Source organism: Oryctolagus cuniculus, chromosome 17, assembly GCF_964237555.1.
Source record: "Oryctolagus cuniculus chromosome 17, mOryCun1.1, whole genome shotgun sequence".
In the NCBI taxonomy this organism is placed as follows: domain Eukaryota; kingdom Metazoa; phylum Chordata; class Mammalia; order Lagomorpha; family Leporidae; genus Oryctolagus; species Oryctolagus cuniculus.
In genome coordinates this window covers 38,741,699-38,761,621 of record NC_091448.1, presented here as the reverse complement: position 1 = coordinate 38,761,621, position 19,923 = coordinate 38,741,699, and the positions used below count along the sequence as shown (strand labels likewise).

General features: G+C 49.5%; 1 protein-coding gene across 9 annotated transcripts; it reads right to left on the bottom strand.

The window, feature by feature from the left end:
* Window positions 1–394: 394 nt before the first annotated feature.
* On the bottom strand, window positions 395–19,581 carry HEATR9 (HEAT repeat containing 9). Of its 9 annotated transcripts, none has more exons than XM_051824665.2 (16): window positions 19,382–19,581; window positions 18,174–18,223; window positions 16,864–17,045; window positions 16,513–16,639; window positions 16,226–16,282; window positions 15,974–16,030; window positions 15,560–15,610; window positions 15,344–15,401; window positions 14,849–14,979; window positions 9,581–9,763; window positions 9,138–9,230; window positions 8,913–9,032; window positions 7,415–7,488; window positions 6,937–6,988; window positions 6,435–6,521; window positions 395–6,217 (listed from the first exon to the last, which is right to left on the bottom strand). In XM_051824665.2, exons 1-16 carry the CDS (start codon window positions 19,467–19,469, stop codon window positions 5,933–5,935), a joined length of 1,695 nt encoding a protein of 564 aa, XP_051680625.1. In that variant the 5' UTR covers window positions 19,470–19,581; the 3' UTR covers window positions 395–5,932. The 9 variants fall into 9 exon arrangements, 8 of the variants coding, with proteins under 8 accessions (XP_051680625.1, XP_051680626.1, XP_051680628.1 ...); XM_051824666.2 differs by having other exon boundaries at window positions 9,581–9,718; XR_011383566.1 differs by having other exon boundaries at window positions 6,156–6,217; window positions 6,435–6,607.
* Between the last annotated feature and the right edge of the window lie 342 nt (window positions 19,582–19,923).

Genomic DNA, 19,923 nt, shown 5'->3' with positions numbered 1-19,923 from the left:
GCACCTGGCTCCTGGCTTCGGATCAATGCGGTGCGCCGGCCGTAGCAGCCATTTAGGGAGTGCACCAACGGAAGGAAGACCTTTCTCTCTGTCTCTCTCTCACTGTCTAACTCTGCCTGTCAAAAACAAAAACACACAAAAACAAAACAAAAACATAATAGTCAAATGATAGTGTCAAGATACAAGCCAGACATAGATCATGTTTTAAACCCTTGCAGTGACTACATGTTGATTATAAATTCCTTCCCCTGACTTAGAAAACCCTTTAAGATCTGGCTCTCCTACCTCATTTTGTAACACTTATCCATACTTAACCTTGCTGCAGCTGCATTGGTCATAATAATAGATAGTACCAAATATGCTTCTGCTTTAGTATCTTTTTAAGATTTATTTATTTGAAAGGCAGAGTTACAGAGAGGGAGAGGGCGAGGTCTTCCATCCCACCGTTCACTTAGATGGCTGCAACGGCCAGAGCTTTGCTGATCTGAAGCCAGGAGCCATGGTGCAGGGGCCCAAGGTCTTGGGCCATCCTCTACTGCTTTCCTATGCCATAACAGAGAGCTGGATTGGAAGTGGAGCAGCCTGGACTGGAACCTGCGCGTGTATGGGATGCTGGCACTGCAGGCAGCAGCTTTACCTGCTATGCCACAGTGCTGGCCCCATGCACTAGACACTATTTTTTGTCTAGGATTATCTTTCCTTGGATATTTGCCTGGCTGATTCAGTTGCTGTAATTTTGGATCAAATTCTACCCTTTGTTCTCCCCAGGTTTTCCCTAGCTGCCTAGTCTGAATTAACTTTATATCTTCTTTTGTTTTCAAGTCACTTCTTGTGATGTCTTCACGTGATGGCTTGACAGTACTTACCACTGTTTTTGTGTGTGTGTGGTTTTTAATTTCCCTCATTGGAATGTAAGCTTTAGGAGAATAGGGAATGTTAACTGTTGGCTGTTTTATTCCAGTGTCTAGAACAGTGTCAGGCACAGAGTAGGGACTTGGTGGATATTTTCTGAATGCATCTATTAGAGATTTGAGAGTTATTAACATATGGGAATAGAAGTGATGATGTGGGATATGAGTAGTTTTCCATCGTAGCGGTATACCAGAATTAGGAAGGACGTCTAATCATTCCAAAACAAATCTGTGAAGGAGGCCTGGGCAATTTAAAAACAGGAGCCCCAGGTGATGCTACTTTGGGAGACATTAAGTGGAGAGAGAAGAGCCTGGTATAGAACCTGAGATGAACAAAAGAGGATCCTGAAACAGACTGGCGATATGTGGCCAGTGGAATCCAAGGGAAGAGGGAATTCCAAGAATGGGAAGCTAATGGTCTCAAGCTTGCAAGCCAGGGCAAGTCATGTAAAGGATAGCAAGCAGTCATCACATTTAGCAATAAGGAAATTGTAAATCATTTTTAAAAAGATTTATTTTATTTGAAAGGCAGAGTTACAGAGGTAGAGGTAGGGAGAGGTCTTCCATCTGCTGGTTCACTCCCCAAATGGCCGCAATGGCCAGAGCTGTGCCAATCCGAAGCCAGGAGCCAGAAGCTTCCTCTGGGTCTGCCATGCGGGTGCAGGAGCCCAGGCACTTGAGCCATCTTGCATTGCTTTCCCAGTCCATCGCAGAGAGCTGCATTGGAAGTGGAGCAGCCCGGACTGAACCAGCACCCATATGGGATTCCAGCACTGCAAGTGGTAGCTTTACCCGTTATGCCACAGTGCCAGCCCTTGTAGTCATTTTAGAGCAGAGTTTCTCAGCCTTGGTACTACAGACATTTTGGGTTGGATACTTTTTTTGGAGCTGCTGCCCTGTGCATTACAGGGTGCTTAGCAGCGTCCCTGGGCTCTCATCATTAAATGCAGTTGCAAACCTTGCTTTCAAGTTGTGACAACCAAGAGTGTCTCCAGACATTCCCAGATGTCCCGTGGAGAACATACTGCCCTTTGTGGAGAACACCATCTTAGAAAAAGCAGTTTTAGTAGAGAATTTAATTCTGACCTCAAATTGAACTGGGATAATGAATAATGGAAATTGGAGAAATGGAAACAGGTAATGTAGACAACTGTTTTAAGAATCTTGATTATGAGGGTTGGTTAGAGATGTGATAAGAGATTTATGGGAGGTTATTTTTGAAGTAGGTTTAAAATTGTTTACCCACTGCTTTCAATGAAATGGGAATAGTTGATGTTTGCATTCCTTGAAGGAATGGGAGCATTTGCGTTAGAAGAATGGTGAATCCTCCGCCTGTGGTGCTGGCATCCCACATGGACACCGGGTTCTAGTCCTCGTTGCTCCTCTTCCAGTCCAGCTCTCTGCTGTGGCCGAGGAAGGCAGTGCAGGATGGCTCAAGTGCTTGGGCCGCTGTACCTGCATGGGAGACCGGGAGGAAACACCTGGCTCCCAGCTTCGGATCAGCACAGTTCCGGCCGTGGCAGCCATTTGGGGGGTGAACCAAAGGAAGGAAGACCTTTCTCTCTGTCTCTCACTGTCTAACTCTGTCATAATAAAAAGTTTCTTGCCATGCAGTTGCAGGTAAGGATAGATGAAGTTGCTGATAACAGTAATGAATGACTAGCATTTACTGGGGACTTACTATGTGCTGTGTGCTGTTGGAAGCACTCTGTATTAACTCATTTAACTCAGAACAATCCTGAAACCAGGAGGTTTAGGGCACATTTCATGGGGGGAGGTGGTTGGTGTAAATGTTTTGTCATTGCAGGGGCTTTCCTGAGGGTACAGTGAGGACCAGAGGCACTGAGAGGTTAAGCCACTTGCCCAACATCACATTTCTAGTATGTAGCAGAGCCAGAATTTTAACCCAGACCTCTGGCCTTACAGCTGTGCTCTTTTAACTGCTTTAAACAAGGATGTTTATAGCTGAAGTGGCAGAAAGTTGAGGGAATTCCATCTGATGCCTTTCCCCCCCTCCCCCTACCCCATATGAATGTATCCTGATCTACTGAAAATTGGAGGATGTAATAGGGTAGAGGTTTTTTTTTTTTTTTTTTTTTTTTTTTTTTTGACAGGCAGAGTGGACAGTGAGAGAGAGAGGGGTCTTCCTTTGCCGTTGGTTCACCCTCCAATGGCCGCCGCAGCTGGCATGCTGCGGCCGGCGCACTGCGCTGACCCGAAGGCAGGAGCCAGGTGCTTCTCCTGGTCTCCCATGGGGTGCAGGACCCAAGCACTTGGGCCATCCTCCACTGCACTCCCAGGCCATAGCAGAGAGCTGGCCTGGAAGAGGGGCAACCAGGACAGAATCTGGTGCCCCGACCGGGACTAGAACCTGGTGTGCCGGCGCCACTAGGTGGAGGATTAGCCTATTGAGCCGCGGCGCCGGCCAATAGGGTAGAGTTTTAAGAAACTGTAGAGGATATGAAGATAGAAGAGAAGGCCTGAAATAACCATTAGAGGAATAGGGGAGATTGAGGCTAGGGACCTGTAACATTGCCAGGCAACAATAAGGGCTCAGATAAGGTAAGAGGCAGGTATTTGGGGATACCAGTTTGTATAGATAGTGTGGTTATTCTCCAGCTTTGATCAGCAATGCGGTTGTAGGAACAGGCAATTTAGGGTAGGGGTTTAATAGATCAGAGGTGATGCCTGGAGGTGAGAGAACAGTGAGGATATGGTTGATGGATGGGGTCCAGGCTGAGTAGGAAGAAAACAAGTAAAAGAGTAAAAGGGAGATTGTGGGAAAGTCAAGAGTTTTACTATTGATAAGATTCAAAGAACTTGCTGTGGGGATAAGAGCTAGACAGAAGGTTTGAATCAGAAGGTGGGATGTTTAAGATTTTGGAGATGGAGCAATTTCCGAGGGTGATGGGTTAGATGTGGCCCTGGGAGTGGGCAGCTTGAAGTGAAGGGAAAGGAGAAGTCTTTAGTTGAGATCAAGGGTGGAGGGCCTGGGGTGTCCGGTGACTGTCCAAAGGGATGCCCTCATGGAGGTGACGAGACTAAGGTCCAGGCAATTTATGCGAGGAAATAGAGAAGAGGACCAGAGGGTTGCAGAGCTGGTTGGAGAGCAGGGCCATCAGAAGAAACACTGATTTTTTATATAAAAGTTCAGGACAGTGGTGACTGCTGGAGGGAATCTAGGAGAATGAGCAACATCTGAGAGATTTCAGGAATGCGAGTCAGAGTTCAGTTACAGCCGAGAGGAGAACAGTAAGGGAAGAAGTAGAGGACAGAGATGCTTTTGTTTGCCTTTGGAAGGAGCATCCAGAGATTCCATTAGAAAGGTTTGGGGCAGAGGGGAGAGAAGAGGGGCTAATGTTTTGGATGGCATCTAAGAATCAGTTTCGGTAGATCCTGATGGTTGAGATAGGAGGGCATCTTCTCTTGAGAGAAGTTGGCCACTCCTTGGATGAGGTATGCATCTGAGTTTTTAGTCTTGTGACCTTTGGTACTGGGAAGGTTCTGGAATTCTGGTGATGTACCAGATGGTGGGTGTTCTGTGAGGACCTCTGTGCTCACTGCAGTCTTGAGTCTGCTTGTATCTGGCTAAAGAATAAGATCTGAGGACACCTAGAAAATAGAGGAAGGGTTGGGGAGCCATGAACAGGATTTTGCAGAAGTTGAGAGCCTGAATTAATGTAGTTAGTAAGGCCATGTTTTTACCTCCAGCTCTTGAGACCAGGGGAATTTGAGTTATGTTGCTGTTGGGCTCAAGGCTACAAAACAGGCAAGAGAGGAAGAACATTGTTCCTATTTCTGGACTTTTGTACCACACTTCTAGAGGGTTCCTTTGGCAATGGTGCTTATACTCTATAATAACAAAACCACCCTTTTATTTTTTATGTAAAACTCTGAGGCAAAACATGAATCAAGAAGTGGTAGGGCAGGTTGGGAGATAAATCTGCATGGCACGCAACCGCTGGATTCAGAATGTGTGCTCTGGAGCTTGGGGTGTGGTTGAGTAAAGGGAGCATCTGCTTGGCCTTTGCTTGATGGGAAGAACTTGACCTCCCATTCAGTCACTTCAGTAGGGTGGGGGAGTCAGTGAGGGTGGTGTCACAGGCTCATGATACCACTGAAGACAGGAAAGGAGAGCAGAGTTCGTATGTGAGTGTTTACTGTGTAATACCATGCACTGTTAGGCTTTATAATCCTCACAGGAACACTGATGTCACGGGCATCATCCTCTTCATTTTGTAGGGGAAGAAACAGAATCAAAAAGGTTAAGTAACTTGTCCAAAGTGAAAAACCACAGAAGTGATGGACTTTAGGATTAATCCTAGATTTCAGCTTTGTGTTGACTCCCATGTTTGTTTTTTTCTTTCTTAATGGAGGTTGTAGGCTGTTGAGATTGTTGTGGGCGGTCCTATTGGTAAGAAGCAAAGCTCTGCAGAAATAAGGGAGAACTAAGCCCATTTTAGAGTAATTGTCTCTCAAAGGGAACAACCCTGAGGTAGACAGCAGGCAGTGGGGAGGAGGACTGGCTCAGACTGAAGCTGAATTGTCCACTGACTACTGATGTGGGAGGGTGAGGGGACAGTCAGTAAGAGAAAATGGCCCAAGCTTTCCAGCAGTTTCTGCCAGTTGTCTCTGAGCCACCCCCTCTCAGCAGAGGCGCAGCTCTATAGCTATGTCATCAAATACTGGGCACAGACATTATTTAGGGAGGCAGACTGGCCATCCAGCCCGCCTGTCTTTCCTGAGGAGGAAGGACTTGTGGCTCCGGGGAAGTAACACTCAACCAGCTGTGAGGAGACCTGTGTCCCAGGGCTGCCTCAGAGGCAGCAAACAGCACTGTAGCAGTGATCCAGAGAGGTGTAGTGATACTCATTTATTCATGGAAGGTAAGTATGGATTTTCTCGGGGGAGCTTGAGAAGCATCCTTGGGGAGAGCGTGGGGACCAGGCCGAGTGAGTTGACCTATTTGGAGGTCCCAGAAAGACTCCGGAGCTGTTTCCTCATCTTTGGTTGTCAGGGCTCTATGGGCTGTGGCCCATGTCCTGTGGGAGACAGGGCAGGAAGGCAGGCAACCTTTTCTTTTGGTCCATCTTGGTGCTGGCCTTTGCAATCAACAAGGGACTTAGCCTAGCAAGGCGGAAGTCTTGGATAGTTAGCTGTTCTGGGGTCTCGGGCTTCTTGCGGAACCTTGTGAACGCTGCCTCCACATTGGTCTTAGGTGCCTCATATGCTAAGAAAATCTTGTTCTTCAGCTTGCTCTGGATCCAGGGATCAGTTGAAGACCAAAGGACTAGTGTTTCTTGTAGCTGCATTTAAACAAAAGCCTTGGGGCTAGCTTACTTTTAGCTCAGACTGGGAGGGGAGGGGACACCCAAGGGAGAGGATGCCTTTGCCACAGGCCACTATGGCTAGGGCAGTGTCCAAGGATTCATTCCCCTCCTCTGACAAGGAACAAATGATGAAGTGGCGAGAGGGACTTGGAAGAAGGGTAGAGAAGAGGAAGGGGTGGCCAGAATGCCTTACACTTTTCTTCACAGCCTGGTTCTCTTCTGTGTCCAGCATGTCCAGAAGCAGATGAAACACTTGTGGGCTGCGGAACCCCAGGACTCCCTGGCAGAGGTAAGCAGAGATTGCTTGAGTTGTCAGCCCAGGAAGACATCCCATCTTCTTTCTCTTTCTCACCCTTTTGTGATGACCTGGAAAATAGGATTGTCCAGCTGAGGCATCCCTTTCCTGGCTGCTTGAGGCCAGGTGTGTAGTTCCAATGCCCATAATTGATTAGGAAGAGTAAAGATGATTTCTGTAAGATCTAAGCAGTGCCCCTCACACTTGTTTGTCTCCCTTATTCCACCCACCCCAATCCTGAAAGGAAAGGTTACCCTGGACTCTGGGTGGGCTAGAATTCTAAAATGAACTACCTCTCCAAACTTTTCAGCCCTTTCTTCCCCCTCAAAAACTGCTCAGTCGCCTGCTCTTGCAATTTCCACGTGTCGGAATAGGGTCAGGGAAGCAGAGGCCACCTTACCAAAGAAGTAATTGCCTCCTGGCGTGTAGTCGCGTTAGGGTCCATCAGTTGCCTGTGTAGAAGGGAATGAGCATATTGTCTGGTTAAAGGGATGGGGAGTGAGGAGGAGGCTGCTTGCTTCAGGCCCACCACAGAATGCTGATGGCTGATGCTAATTTCATTCATCTCTTTCTTATTTCTTGGGTTAGGAAAGGGACTGGGAGGGAGAAAAGCAGTTATTAGTCAGGAGGCACTGAATGGTGGTTACAACTCCAATCTATCCAGGACTTACCTTTGAAAAGTTCCTTTCATAACATATTAATTTGAGCTCTACAGCAAGTAGAAGTGGGCAGTATTAGCTTCTTTTTACAGAGGAACAAACGCCTACAGCTCAAAGAGTGACTTGGCCAGTGGCAAGGGCAAGTTTCTCTGCCGACCCTCTGCTCCCTTTCCATGGCCTAGGCTTCGGCCCTGGCAGCTCCCAGCCCAGACCACTCACTCCTCCACTGTGTTCATCATCACGGGCTTCATCCTGAGCTCTTCCACAGTTTCCACCACAGCCTGCCTCATAGCCTGCAGAGGGATCACAGCAGGAAAACAGAATATAGGGGTGTATACCCAAGTGCTTCACAGACCTTTACTGAACACTGACATTGTGCTACAGAGCCTGGAGGAGCTCAAATAAGTGGGCAATTCCAGTACTGCTTAGGGTGCAAATCAGAGACCCTCTTAGCTCAGTCTTGGCTGCAGGAGGAGGTGCTGCCTGAGCTGAAACCTGAACGGCGAATGGGAGTTAACTAGGCAGAGGAGAAACATGGACCGAAGCCTGGAGGCAGGAGGCAGTATAGAGAGGACGGGGAGCTGGAGTAAGTTTAGTTTAATGAGCTGATCAAACTGGGTCTCTTCAGAGAAATGGTTGTCCTAAGCATAGCCATTGTGGCTCCAGAGGGGAGACTGGTGAGATATAAAACTACAGGGGTAATTAGGGGTTATCAGTTATGAAACAATGGAGGCCATTGTGAGGGCACTGGGAGTCCCTGCAAATGTTAGGCTGAGGCGAGACACGTCTGATTTACGTTATGAGAAATCGTTCTGTGCCTGGTTTTGTCATGAGATGAAGCCAAGAGCCAGAAGGCAGGAATTCAAGTACTTGGACCATCATCTGCTGCCTCCTAGGCACATTAGCAGGAAGCTGGATTGGAAGCAGAGAAGCCAGGACCCAGACTAGCACTCCCATATGTGATGGGGGCATCCCAAGAGGTGGCTTAACCTGCTGTGCCTATAGTAAAGATTAAAGGCAGGGGAACACAGAAGGCAAAGTAGATTCTGATTGTTGATTGGGGAAAACTCAGGAGCTGTTATTTGAGCATGTCTTGAAGGAGCAATGGTATTTTTTTTTTTTTAATTTTTTTGACAGGCAGAGTTAGACAGTGAGAGAGACAGACAGAAAGGTCTTCCTTCCATTGGTTCACCCCCCAAATGGCTGCTATGGCCAGCGTGCTGCGCTGATCCGAAGCCAGGAGCCAGGTGCTTCCTCCTGGTCTCCCATGCGGGTGCAGAGCCCACGCACTTGGGCCATCCTGCACTGCCTTCCCGGGCCACAGTAGAGAGCTGGACTGGAAGAGGAGCAACTGGGACAGAATCTGGCACCCCAACCGGGACTAGAACCTGGGGTGCCGGCGCTGCAGGTGGAGGATTAGCCTAGTGAGCCGCGGCGCCGGCCAGGGCAATAGTATTTTGAGTGGTTACTTATCAGTGGGAGTGAATAGTGTGAAGCAAGTTTTTACCTTACAGAAGGGGGGGGGGTACATTTTTAGCTGAGAAAATTGCCCAAGCAGAGGCACAGTGGCTTACAGATGGGCTCACTAGCGGAATAAGGAGTAGAGTAAGGTGAATGTGGTGCTTTAAGTATGCTAAGTTGGAAGCCGGGCCAGGGCAGATCTCCAGAGGAGAGGAGACACGTTTGGGCTGCATGGGCTCTGGAGTATTTGTCTCACAAGGAAGGGTTCGTTATGCGTCTTCCTCCTGAGAAGGTCGAATGTGAGTTCCTCTAGCCCCTGTGCCTGGATCTGTTCCAGCCCAATGGTCCTGAGCATCTGGGTGGCTTCATAGCGGTCCTGAGGGCAGGGGTTGGAGAGGCATGAGAGATAGACTCCCTTCCCCGTCCCTCAGCCCTGTCATGGTGCTGTGGAGGGAAGGGTACGAAGTAGCCCAGAGCTTACGTCAAGGACAGCGGAAGAACACAGTTGCTCTAGGATGGACATGATGACTGCAGCTGAGTGAACGTGCATCATCTTGACCAGCATCCTAAGTGCCTGTACAGGACAAGGTGAAGCAGGTGTACAGGGTGTGCATGGAGGCATTGGGAGGGCTGGGTGGACTTGAGGACTGGGCCTAGAACTCTTGGCAACCAAGTCAGGTTCTTGGTCCTGCCTCTTGAGTGAGAACACAAGTGCATGCACACATGTACACCCATAATAACCAGATACACACAGAGACAGGCACACTTAACATGTCTGTGTGACCCCGTGTTCATGCATGTACATACTTAACACAGAAAAGGCCCTACCATGCTCTACACTCTGGCATGACAATGACAAGGTCCTGACCCCACTGGCCTGTTTTCCCAGTGCTTCCTGAGAGCCCAGCCTCCTGTCTTTCACACCTTCATCCGCTGGGTCTTGGGCCCTTGGCATAGGCACTGCAGCAAGAACTCTTGGGCCATGTCACTGCAGGGCCTCAGGAAACCCAAGCACAGGGCTGCTTCCAGGGCTGCTTCATTTACCAACTTCTTCATCAGTGTCTGCAACACAAGCACCAGCTTTTCTTCATCCCCAACTTCAGTCCTCTGAGAGGAAGACAGGAGGCAAAACAGAAGGTCTCCAGCTGGACTTCATACTTTATAAGAGGGCGATTCTTTACAGCCTCCAGCCCATTCTTTCTCTTAAAATGAATCTCAGACCATCAGATGACTTCACATACTTCACCTTGTTTTTGCTACCACTTGCTCGGTCGCACCCAGGCTCTATTTTCATTTTCCATCACTTTTTAAAAAAATATTATTTCACAGGATGATTGCTTTTATTTATTATTCTCATTTTATTTCATCTTATTTTATTTGAAAGAGAGAGAGAGAAGGCATGCGCTTCCATCTCCTGGTTCACTCCCCAGATATCCACATTACTTGGGGATGGGTCAGGCCAAAGTCAGATCTGCCACATGGCTGTCACCTGCTGCCCATCATAGTGTGCATTAGCAAGAATGATGGAATCTGAAGCAAAGCCAGGACTCAAACCAGGCATCCCACGTGAAGTATTAACCTCTGCACCAAATTTCTGCCCCTCTCTAAGACTATATTGTGGATAGATCACTTTAATATTTCCACTGTCAAGGCCAGCGCTGTGGTGTAGTGGGCTAAGTCTCTGTAGTGCCAGCATCCCATATGGGCACTAGTTCGAGTCCTGGCTGCTCCACTCCTGATCCAGCCCCCGTTGCAGCCATTTGGGGAGTTGTCGCTCCCCCTCTTCATGGAGGAATGACACTAAACCCTGCCTAGGCTTCATATCTGAGTCACGGCACCATTATGTCGCTCCCCGTCTTCGTGGAGGAACGACACAGGACCCTGCGCTGTTCTTTCATCTGCTCGGCCCTCCCCGGGTTTGCTGCTGGTTCTTCCCGGGTTGGCTACTGTCCCTTCCACCTCCGTGGAAGGGCAGTTCCCCCTGGCCACATTCCCCACTTCCGCAGGGGAGCGGCACACCGCCGGCCGGCTCTCTCGGGGGCAGCACAGGTGTTCCCCTTAGATGTTCCTGGTGAATGCCGTCTCTCTCCTCCTTTATAGTCCTCCTCCGCCAATCCTAACTCGGCTGCCCACACGCCGAGTACGCTGCTCTCCTCCAATCAGGAGTAGGTCCTACAGTTTATTGGTTGAACTGGAGGCAGCTGCGTAGAAGCTGTTTTCTCCTCTCCCAGCGCCATATTGTGGGAGAGCAGATGCATAGAATAAGTCTTAATTCCAGTAACTCAGTCCAGTCCGGGCTGCTCCCCACAGGGAGTGAACCAGCAGGTGGAAGACTTCTTGCTGCCTCTACCTCCCTCTTTCTGTAACTCCATCCTTCAAATAAATAAATAAATCTTAAAAAAAAAAATACTTCTGTCTTAAATCCTGGCACTTAGAAAAATAAACAGAATTACTCCAACACCTGTCCTACAATAATCTTGTCAGCCATAGAGAGACCTGATTATGACCCACAACTTCTTCATAATCTCTGAGTCCTACTCTCTGACCATCACTTCCCTTTGTCTGGCTCACCTACCAAGGCCAATGATGTTCGGCTATGAAAGCCTCACACTCAGAAACAAATATGTCACCTTTGTCACTGCTCTTCATATTTTTTTTTAAAGATTCATTCATTTATTTGAAAGGCAGAGTTACAGAGAGAGAGAAAAAGAGGTCTTCCATTTGCAGGTTCACTCCCCAATTGGCTGCAATGGTTGGTCCTGTACCTCTTCAGAGCCAGGAGCTTCTTCTGGGTCTCCCACATAGGTTCAGGGGCCCAAGGACTTGGACCATCTTCTACTGCTTTCCCAGGCCACAGCAGAGAGCTAGATGGGAAGTGGAACAGCCGAGTCTCGAACTGGCATCCATATGGGATGCTGGCACTGCAGGCAGGAGCTTTACTTGCTACGCCACAGCACTGATCCCTTTCTCTCTTGATCCCAGTTAAATTCCATGGTCCTGTTATGATTATTCCCCTGCCTCACTCCCAACTCCTTTATGCCCCCTTACTTCGTTGTATTCCCTTGAGAGAACTGTAATCTTGGTTTAATCCAACTCGCCTGGAGAAAATCAACATCACAGTCACAAATGACCAATCATGCTTTGAGTGTATGAACACAAACCTTGTTTACATCCTTAATGCTGCCTGGCAATCATAGCATTTTTCTCTGGGCCATGCCGTTCTCCTCTTAATCCATGCCTTTTCCTATGGAGCCTTTAATACTTCTTTATCTGTCATCTCTTGGCTGTTGACCTTGCTTCTCACTTCACTGAGAAAATAAAAGCGGCCAGAAAAGAAGCCCCCTAGGCACCCACTGCCACCTCTAGCTGACTTCCAACACCTGTCCCCACCCATGTGTTCTTCCTTTCCATTTGTTACAAGGGTGTGGAGACATCATTGGCTAAAGCCAGTCTCTCTCCACTTGTGTATTAGATCTTGTTCCCTCTTACCCATTCATGGACATTGCTGCGGCAATTCTACATGCTGTCTTCAAAAATTATCACTTTTGGGACCAGCAGTGTGGAATAGCAGTTTAAGTTGCCACTTGGAATGCCAGCATTTCATATCAGATCATATTGGAGTGACAGTTTGAGTCCTGGCTACCCTGCTTCTGATCCAGCTTCCTACTAATGTGCCTGGGAAGGCAACAGAAGATGGCCCAAGTGCTTGGGTCCTTACTAACCATTTGGAAGACCTGGGTGGACTTCCTAGCTCTTGGCTTTAGGCTGGCCCATTCCTGGTGGTTGTAGCCATCTGGAGAATGAACCAGCAAATGGACGATCTCTGTCTCTTCCTCTCTCTGTCACTCTGCTTTCAAAAAAATAAGGTTTGAAAAAAAAAATCATCTTTTGACTAACCATTGAATTTTACCCCTCAGCATGCTGTTATTCTTTTTTTTCTAACCTTTACCTCTGGTGTCAATGACTGCCCTTCCCAGCAAAACTTGGAAGGTTGTCCATACTCGCTGTCTCTAGTGTCTTTCTCCCAGTCTCTCTCCTACTCACTCCCGTGAGTTTCTCCCATACAACCCCACAAGATAACTGTTAAGTTGTTAAATCCACATATTTATCTGTACATTACATGATTGATTTATCTGCCTTCCTTGATAGAGGAGCATACTTCAAAAATGGAACACGTGTATTATGAAAAAACTACATTTGGAAAGTTTTTTCACACCAGAACAAACTTAGCTTTTAATACCATTTCCCATGAACTTTTTAAGTACACGTGCCTGTTTCGCACTGGATTTTCACTTTGGGTTGTCTTTCTACCTCATTAGGTACTTCTCAGAATTTACTGGTTCCTCCTCCTTTTTCTGATTTCTTAACACTGGGGGGCCCCAAAGCTCAATTCTTAGCTCTTTTCTTAGTGATCTCATCTAGCTTAGTGACAGTAAGTGCTGTTTGTTGGTAACTCCTGAATTTCTTCTTTAGCTCACATGTCTCTCGTGAATTCCATGTTGTTTCCACTAACCTGCCATCTCCCTAGGAATTCCAATAGATATTTCAGACGTAGCTTGTCCAAAACTGGGCTTTTGACGTTGCCTCGAGACCTGTTACATCTGCAGTTCTCCTGACCCTCGTTGTTAACAGCATTTTCCTTTCTGCTGCCAGGCCAAAACCTTGGCTTTGTCTTTGTTTCCTCACTGTCTTTTACAGCTCCCAGTCATCTGGTCAGGAGTTGTATTTTATGTCATTTCTTTATGTCCACTTTGCTTTATGTTTACTCTGACCACCCTGGGCCATGGCCACCATTACATTGCAGGATTGTTTCAATAGCCTCCAGCTGGCCTCCCTGTTTTCCACTCCTGGTCCCCTGCCCTCTGTCTTTTTGCAGTAGTCAGGGTGAACCTTTGGAAATATAAGTTAGAGCATGTTACTACTCTGTTCCAAAGCCAGGTGTTGTGGCACAGCAGGCTAAGTCAATGCTTCCCACATCCCTGCTACTCTGCTTCTGATCCAGCTCCCCTGCTAAAGCACCTGGGAAAGTAGCAGAAGATGACCCAAGTACTTGTGTCCCTGCCACTCACATGGCAGACCTGGATGGAGTCCCAGGCTCCTTGCTTTATCCTGGCCTAGCACTGGGTGTTGTAGGCATTTGGGGAGTGAACGAGTGGATGGAAGATCTTGCTCTGCATTTCAAATCAATATATAAATCAAACAAGAAGAAACAAGCCTCTAATCATTCTTTATTCTATTGACAGAAGTGCAAGTAATTAGAACAGTTCAGGAGGCCATGTGTGATCTGTTAATGACTTTTCTTGGCCCTCCTTTCCTGCTGCTCTTTTTACTCTAACCTGACTTGAGCCACACTGGCCTTCCTGCTGTCCTTGACTCTCTCAGGAACATTTCTGCCTTTCCATGGAGCAGTTGTGTCTTGAATGCCTTCTCTCAGAGATCTGTATGGCTCAACCCCATCACCTTCTTCATGATTTTTCCAAACGGAGCTTCTAAGTGAGGGCTTCCCCATCTGTCTCGTTTACAGTTGCAGCCCATCCCCATTCTCACCTGGCACTCCTGATCGCCTTCACCCTGCTACACCCCATCGCACCGCTGACACACTATGTGAATATAATTAGATGGATTGGTCCCCCTCCCCCCACCATGCACGCTCTGCAAGGGCAGGCATCTTGAACTTGTTCAGTTCATTGATGGATCACAAAGGCTGTGCCCAGCACGTGGTTAGCCATTTAATACGTATTTTCTGAGTGAATGATGGATTCTCTTTCACATGGCAGTGATAGGGTCAAATAAAAGTACCTTTAAGAGGAGAAAACTGAGGGTAGTATCCCCACCCGCTCCTGACCAAGGTCCTGTTTTTATTTTAGGGATGATAGTGAGAGTGACGGTTACCATTTAGGGAGCATGGACATTGTACTAAGTGCTGTCATCTCAATGCTGTGAAGCAATTATTCTCTTTGAGGTGAGCAAATGCATGAGCTATGGAAGTGGGCTGTTTTCAAGTGGTTTGGGTAGTAAGTGGCTGAGCATATGCTTCTGTTTGACTCCAGGGGGTGCTCCACAGGGCACTATCTTCCCTTATCAAAGCTGAGAGCTGGGTTACCTTCGTCCTGACCTAACTCCTAGCCAAACCCATCAGTAGCTTTGTCCATCAGTAGCCCTGCCCCAGTGACAAGCTGTCCTCCCAATCACCTTGTCTTTAGGGACAGCCGCCCAGGAGTTCAGAGCCACTCGCAGCCCGGTCAGAGTCTCCATCCTTCGACCCTCATCTTGCCCCTTCAGCTGTTTGATGAGGGCATGGATCACGTGCTTATTCAGACAGCCTGGGTAGGGAGGGCCCTCTGTCAGAGCAGAGCCTCGGGGACGGCTCTTATCTGCAAGGACCCAGTGAACACCACTGTGCCCTCCCAACAGAAGTTCCGAGTTCTGGGAGCCAAGGTGCTGCTCATGCCCCCAGGCCAGCAGAGCAGCTGGCTGAGCATGGACACAATTCCAGGAGCTTTTCCTCTCTCCTTTTCACCCCAACTTCCTCTCTCTGCCCGACTGTGGTTAGGGTAGTTCCCAGACCCTGCCACAGGCTGGGCTGGAGTGGTGTGTACTCAGCTCCCTCTGTCCTTACCCACGGGAGAAAGTGGCTGCACTTTCTCATCTCCCTCACTTCCCCACCCAGGGGGAGGTCGTACTCACCCAGGATGGCCAGGGATCGATAGGCCTCATACTTCACTTTCTCTGAACCAGTTTGGGCCTGAATGAAGAGGCAGGTGTTAGAAATATGCCAAAAGGTAATGGAATGGCAGAGGTTGAGGGAGCACCTCAGAGCTATCTCCCTTTAGCACAAGGGGAAATTGAGGCCTAGAGACTGACCTGTCTTTACTCCGACAGTGCAATGGAAGCAGGACTGACCTTGGCAGTTGGCCTTAGGCAAGCACTTGGCTTCTGAGACCTTCCATTTCCCTAGTAGCGAAGCACAGACACTACTAGCTGTTTCCAGTGTTGGAAGTTAAATGAGATTGTGGATAATGTGTGCTCTCACTTGCAAGCTGACATATATGTAGGGGGCACTGCTTCAGTTCAGGTGGAGAAGAGACTCAGTTCCAGTTCTCCTCACCTCCCATTCACATTCCTCCTTCCCCAGCCCCCTTCCTTCAAGCTGTCCTTGGAAGGGGCCAAGGGCACGCTCCCCGCGGGTGGCTCTCTCCTCAGTGGATCTGACCTATCCTGTGGTGCCCTGGGGCACTCTGTCTGTGTCACATGTCCACTCTACACACTCAGAACCCCTTTTCCTCCTTTCCTGAGCTCCTGCAGCCCCAGACTCACCACCTGCCACAGTGCCTCCATGACAAACTTGTCACTGACGTCCAAGTACCCTAGAGCCTGCAGGAAGGGCAGGGTGGGGGAAGCAAGAGACCCTAGACACCATCTCCAGGAGCGCCCATCCTCTGGACGCAGCTGGAGTTTGTACTTGGAACACCACCTCTGCCCCCACCACCCACTTTAAGCAGCTTTTGACTTTCCAGCCCAGCTGATTCTTCGCTGAAGCCACCCTCCTCCACCCTGGCTGCTTCTCACCTGTGCTGCGTACAGCTGTTCATCCTCTTGGGGAGATTTCAGGCTTTTCATGAGTTCCTGCCAATCCAAGGAGCCGGTGGAAAGGAAGAAAAGAAAACAAGTGTAGAGCTTCAAACTGAAGGCAGCTTATCCAGTCCTAGTCCCCTTCCTCCTCCACCTCCACTTTCAGGCGGGTGCTGACGGCGGAAGGACAGTGTGAGCCCAAGGTAAGGGCACCAAGGTGGGTAGGGGTGGGGGAGACTCCCCATACCCTCCACTCCTCTCCCCTCCCCCGCCGTGGTCCTGACCTTCAATCTTTGCCACTTCAGAGGGTCCCTGGTGGGCTCCAAGGGCTCGGGTATTGCCTGAGCTTTTGAAGTCAGCTTGTTCATGGGGAGATAGAAGTTCTGGATGTGAGTCTCCTGCTGGAGGTACCTGAGAAAGAAATGGCACAGGCGCCTGTGGTCCCCTCCTCAGGCTGCAGCCTCACCCCTGTCAGGGGCCTCAACCCTGCGCAGAGATGAACCCTGAGACAGACAAGTGGGGGCTCAGTGACACCCCCTAGGCTGGCCTGGCCCACCCCTTCCTTGTCCTTCCTCCCTTTTCTAGAAGCTGTGGTGGGTGTGGAGAGTACAGAGGTGGGCAGAGCCCCGGCACACCTCGGCTGGTCTCTCATTTTCGCTAACATCCTCTGGGTCTCCCATTCCTCTTGCTGATTATACAGGATGTTCCAGTGCATGTCAGTCTCAGGCGTCTCCGAGTAGCAGTAAGGGATCACACTGGGCTTTTGGGAGTGCTGTCGCCAGCAGTCTGGACTCGGGGGGTACACTTCCTTCGGCACCTGGGGGGTGCAAGTGGCAGAAGAGTCAGAGGCTCTCCTAGGCCCTTACTTGAGTGATGGGAGTGAGGAAAGGGGTGGAGGGTGGAGCTGGTGGGGAGAGAGGGGGGGCCCTTCAGCCTTTCATGTGGCCTGGAGTCATAGCTACCACCTAACCCACTGTGTGACTTGGGCTAGCTACTTGTGGCCACCAAGGCCTCGGTTTTCTCATCTGTAAAACAGGGCTGGCAATCCTTGATTGTTCTCCCAAGGTGGTTTTGAGTAGTAAAAGAGATGCAGGTGGTGAAGCCGTTGGGGGCCCACAAATGGAGCTGAGAACCCAGTGTGCTTAACTGAGGGTTTCAGAGCACTTTGAAAAGCTTATTTGGGTGGGGCGAAGTGAAGTCAGAGTAGGGGAAAGGCAAGCTAGTGCCCAGCAAGGTGCTCGTGCGACAGCTCCTATGTTCCCGGCAATGTGCTGGGTGCATTTGTCTCTCCTGCCCTGGGGAGCTTCAGAGTGTGGTTGGGAAAACATGCGCCTCATTGCAGCTCTGAGTGCAGGGGATGGTTCAGGGTGGGTCTGGGGCTTTGGCTGGGATTCCTCTCTTATCAACCCCTGCCCCCCCCCCCCCCCCCCCCGTTACAACTAATCTCTCTGGGCAGAAGGGAAAGAGGCTGATGGTTCCCAATTTGGCGACTGAAAAAAAATCAAAATAAGGGCTCTCAGATGACGATCATGGTTTCAGAAAACAGAGCCTTGGTTCACAGTGGGTAGGTTGCTAGATTCAGCAGAAAATACGCACACAGCCAGGTAGGGGTCAGGTTAAATTTGGATTGCAGGTAATGAAGAATGATGTATCTGAGACACGTTCATGCTAAGAAGCCACTCCTTTATCTGACGTTCACATGTATTTAACCTGAACTGTGAGGGTTGCCGAAGCACTAATGAACATGACTCATTCATGAGCAGCCCCTGCCTAGCCCAGGCCTCATCTACTTTGTCCCACAGCAGTTCTACAGGGGTTGGCCTAGGAGCAGTGACTCGGCCCAGATCACACAGTGAGCCGCAGCCTGGGGAGAGCAGCAGAGTTCTGTGTGCCGCCCCGCCCACTTTGACCCAGCTCCCACGGTGGCAAAGGTGAAGGGTCTTACCTGGTAGCAGGACATGGGCAGGCGGACAGGAGCCATGGCTTCTCTGAGTTCTGACAAGAGGGGGGAGGGTGACAGTGTGGCTGTAGCACAAATGAGCGGTTGCCAGGGCAGCTGCAGGAGTCACGCGTTATATTTGGTGTTCTGTGAGTTCTAACACCAAGTGCTCCACCAGGGCTCAGAGCTGCGGGTAAGGCACCATTCCTGCCCCACAGTCTCCTGGTACCTTGCTGTCTAGTACGTGGGCCACCGATCACCAGTGTGGTCGTAGCCTGGGAGCGGTTTAGAGATGCAGAATCTCAGGGCATCCCCAGACCTGCAGCGTTGAGCAGCTTTAGTTTAGCGAGATCTGCAGATGATTCCTACACACACTCAAGTCTGAGAAACACTGGTCAAGCAGGGTGTTGTCAACCGTGGCTACAAATTGCAATTATTTGGGGGAACTTTGAGTATGTCCAGGCCCTACCTCAGACTAACTGAATCCTAGTCTGTGGGGAAGGGGGATAGGCATTTTAGAGCATGCCCCAGAAGATTGTGAAGTGCAGCTGAGGCCAAAAACCCACTGGTGTCCTTTAGTTTCTCAGCCTTGAGCGTGTACTGGGATCACCTGGGACTCATCCCACGATGATCCAATTGCCTAGTTCTGGGGTGGGGTCTGAGAACTTGCATTGCTAACGAGATGCTGCTGTTGCTGATCCTGGGCCCACATTTTGAGAACTGCTGGTATGACTAGTGAGATGGGAATGGTTCTTGGTGAGTAACTGGAGGTGGTGGGGGGCACAAATGTGAAGACAGATGCAGGTGCTGGTGGTCCAGCTGTGGGAGAGGCACCTGGCCTGGCTTGGAAGTGATCAGGGTTTCCAGAGATTTCACACACATTGAGTCTTCGGGATTTAGCCAGATAGGTAAGGGGGAGGGCATGGTGCACAGGGAACAGCTCATGCAAAGCCTTGGTTGTGTGAGGTTGGGGTAGAGAACAGGGTGCAGGTGTGGAGGAGAACGAAGCTGGGGAGACCCGAGGGGGTCCTATCTATCTTAGAGGCTGCCGTGGCCCTTAATGAGGGCTGGAGATTTACCTTGAGGCCCATCAAAGTTCCCATGGCCTGCCCTTTCCCAGGGGTTTGTTGAACTCATCCAGTCTCTTGCCTGGGTTGGGAGCCTGCCTTTGAGGGCCCCGCCCCTGGCTCCTTTCCTATGCATTCCAGCCTCACCTTTGGTCCTGTCTCGATATTCCAGCCATGGGTACTTGAGCATTAACCTGGAGATGTCAAAGATATCGGTTTTTCTTTCATAGGACATCCTGTTCTCCTGGTGGGGGCAGGGCTGTTGAGGGAGTAGGGACACAGCAGGAGGAGCCCTGTCCTCTGTGGTACAAGGAGGGGACAGTGAGGTGTCTGGACTTCTGGAGGTAGAAGCTTCCAAGTGCTGGGCAACCAGATTGCCTTGGTAAATAGAACACTCAGGTTCCACGCTGGAGCTCCACCCCTGGCCTCCACTGGCCTGTGGACTTGAGCTGGCCAAGTTACCTTTTTCAGCTTCCTTACCTAAAAAAGTGGGGAAGTCGTGCTTGTCTGGCCAAGAGGGGATGTGATGAAATGTAAATTAAAAAGAAAAAAAAGTCACAGTGCTGGGTGAACTGCCAAGCTCTTGTGGACTTAGGTTGGGCAGGGGTTGTTCTTAGGATTGGTCATCAGGAAAATGGCAGGACTGGCCAAGCTCCTCTTTTTTTTAATATTTATTTATTTATTTGAAA

Excerpts from the sequence above, each read along its gene's own strand:
- HEATR9 (XM_051824665.2), bottom strand. The coding sequence starts at position 19,469 with ATGTCCTATGAAAGAAAAACCGATATCTTTGACATCTCCAGGTTAATG. Across the intron at positions 15,402-15,559 it reads GCCTAAGGCCAACTGCCAAG|GCCCAAACTGGTTCAGAGAA; the intron begins GTCAGTCCTGCT and ends CTCTTCATTCAG. Across the intron at positions 6,989-7,414 it reads ATGATGAACACAGTGGAGGA|GCAACTGATGGACCCTAACG; the intron begins GTGAGTGGTCTG and ends CCTTCTACACAG.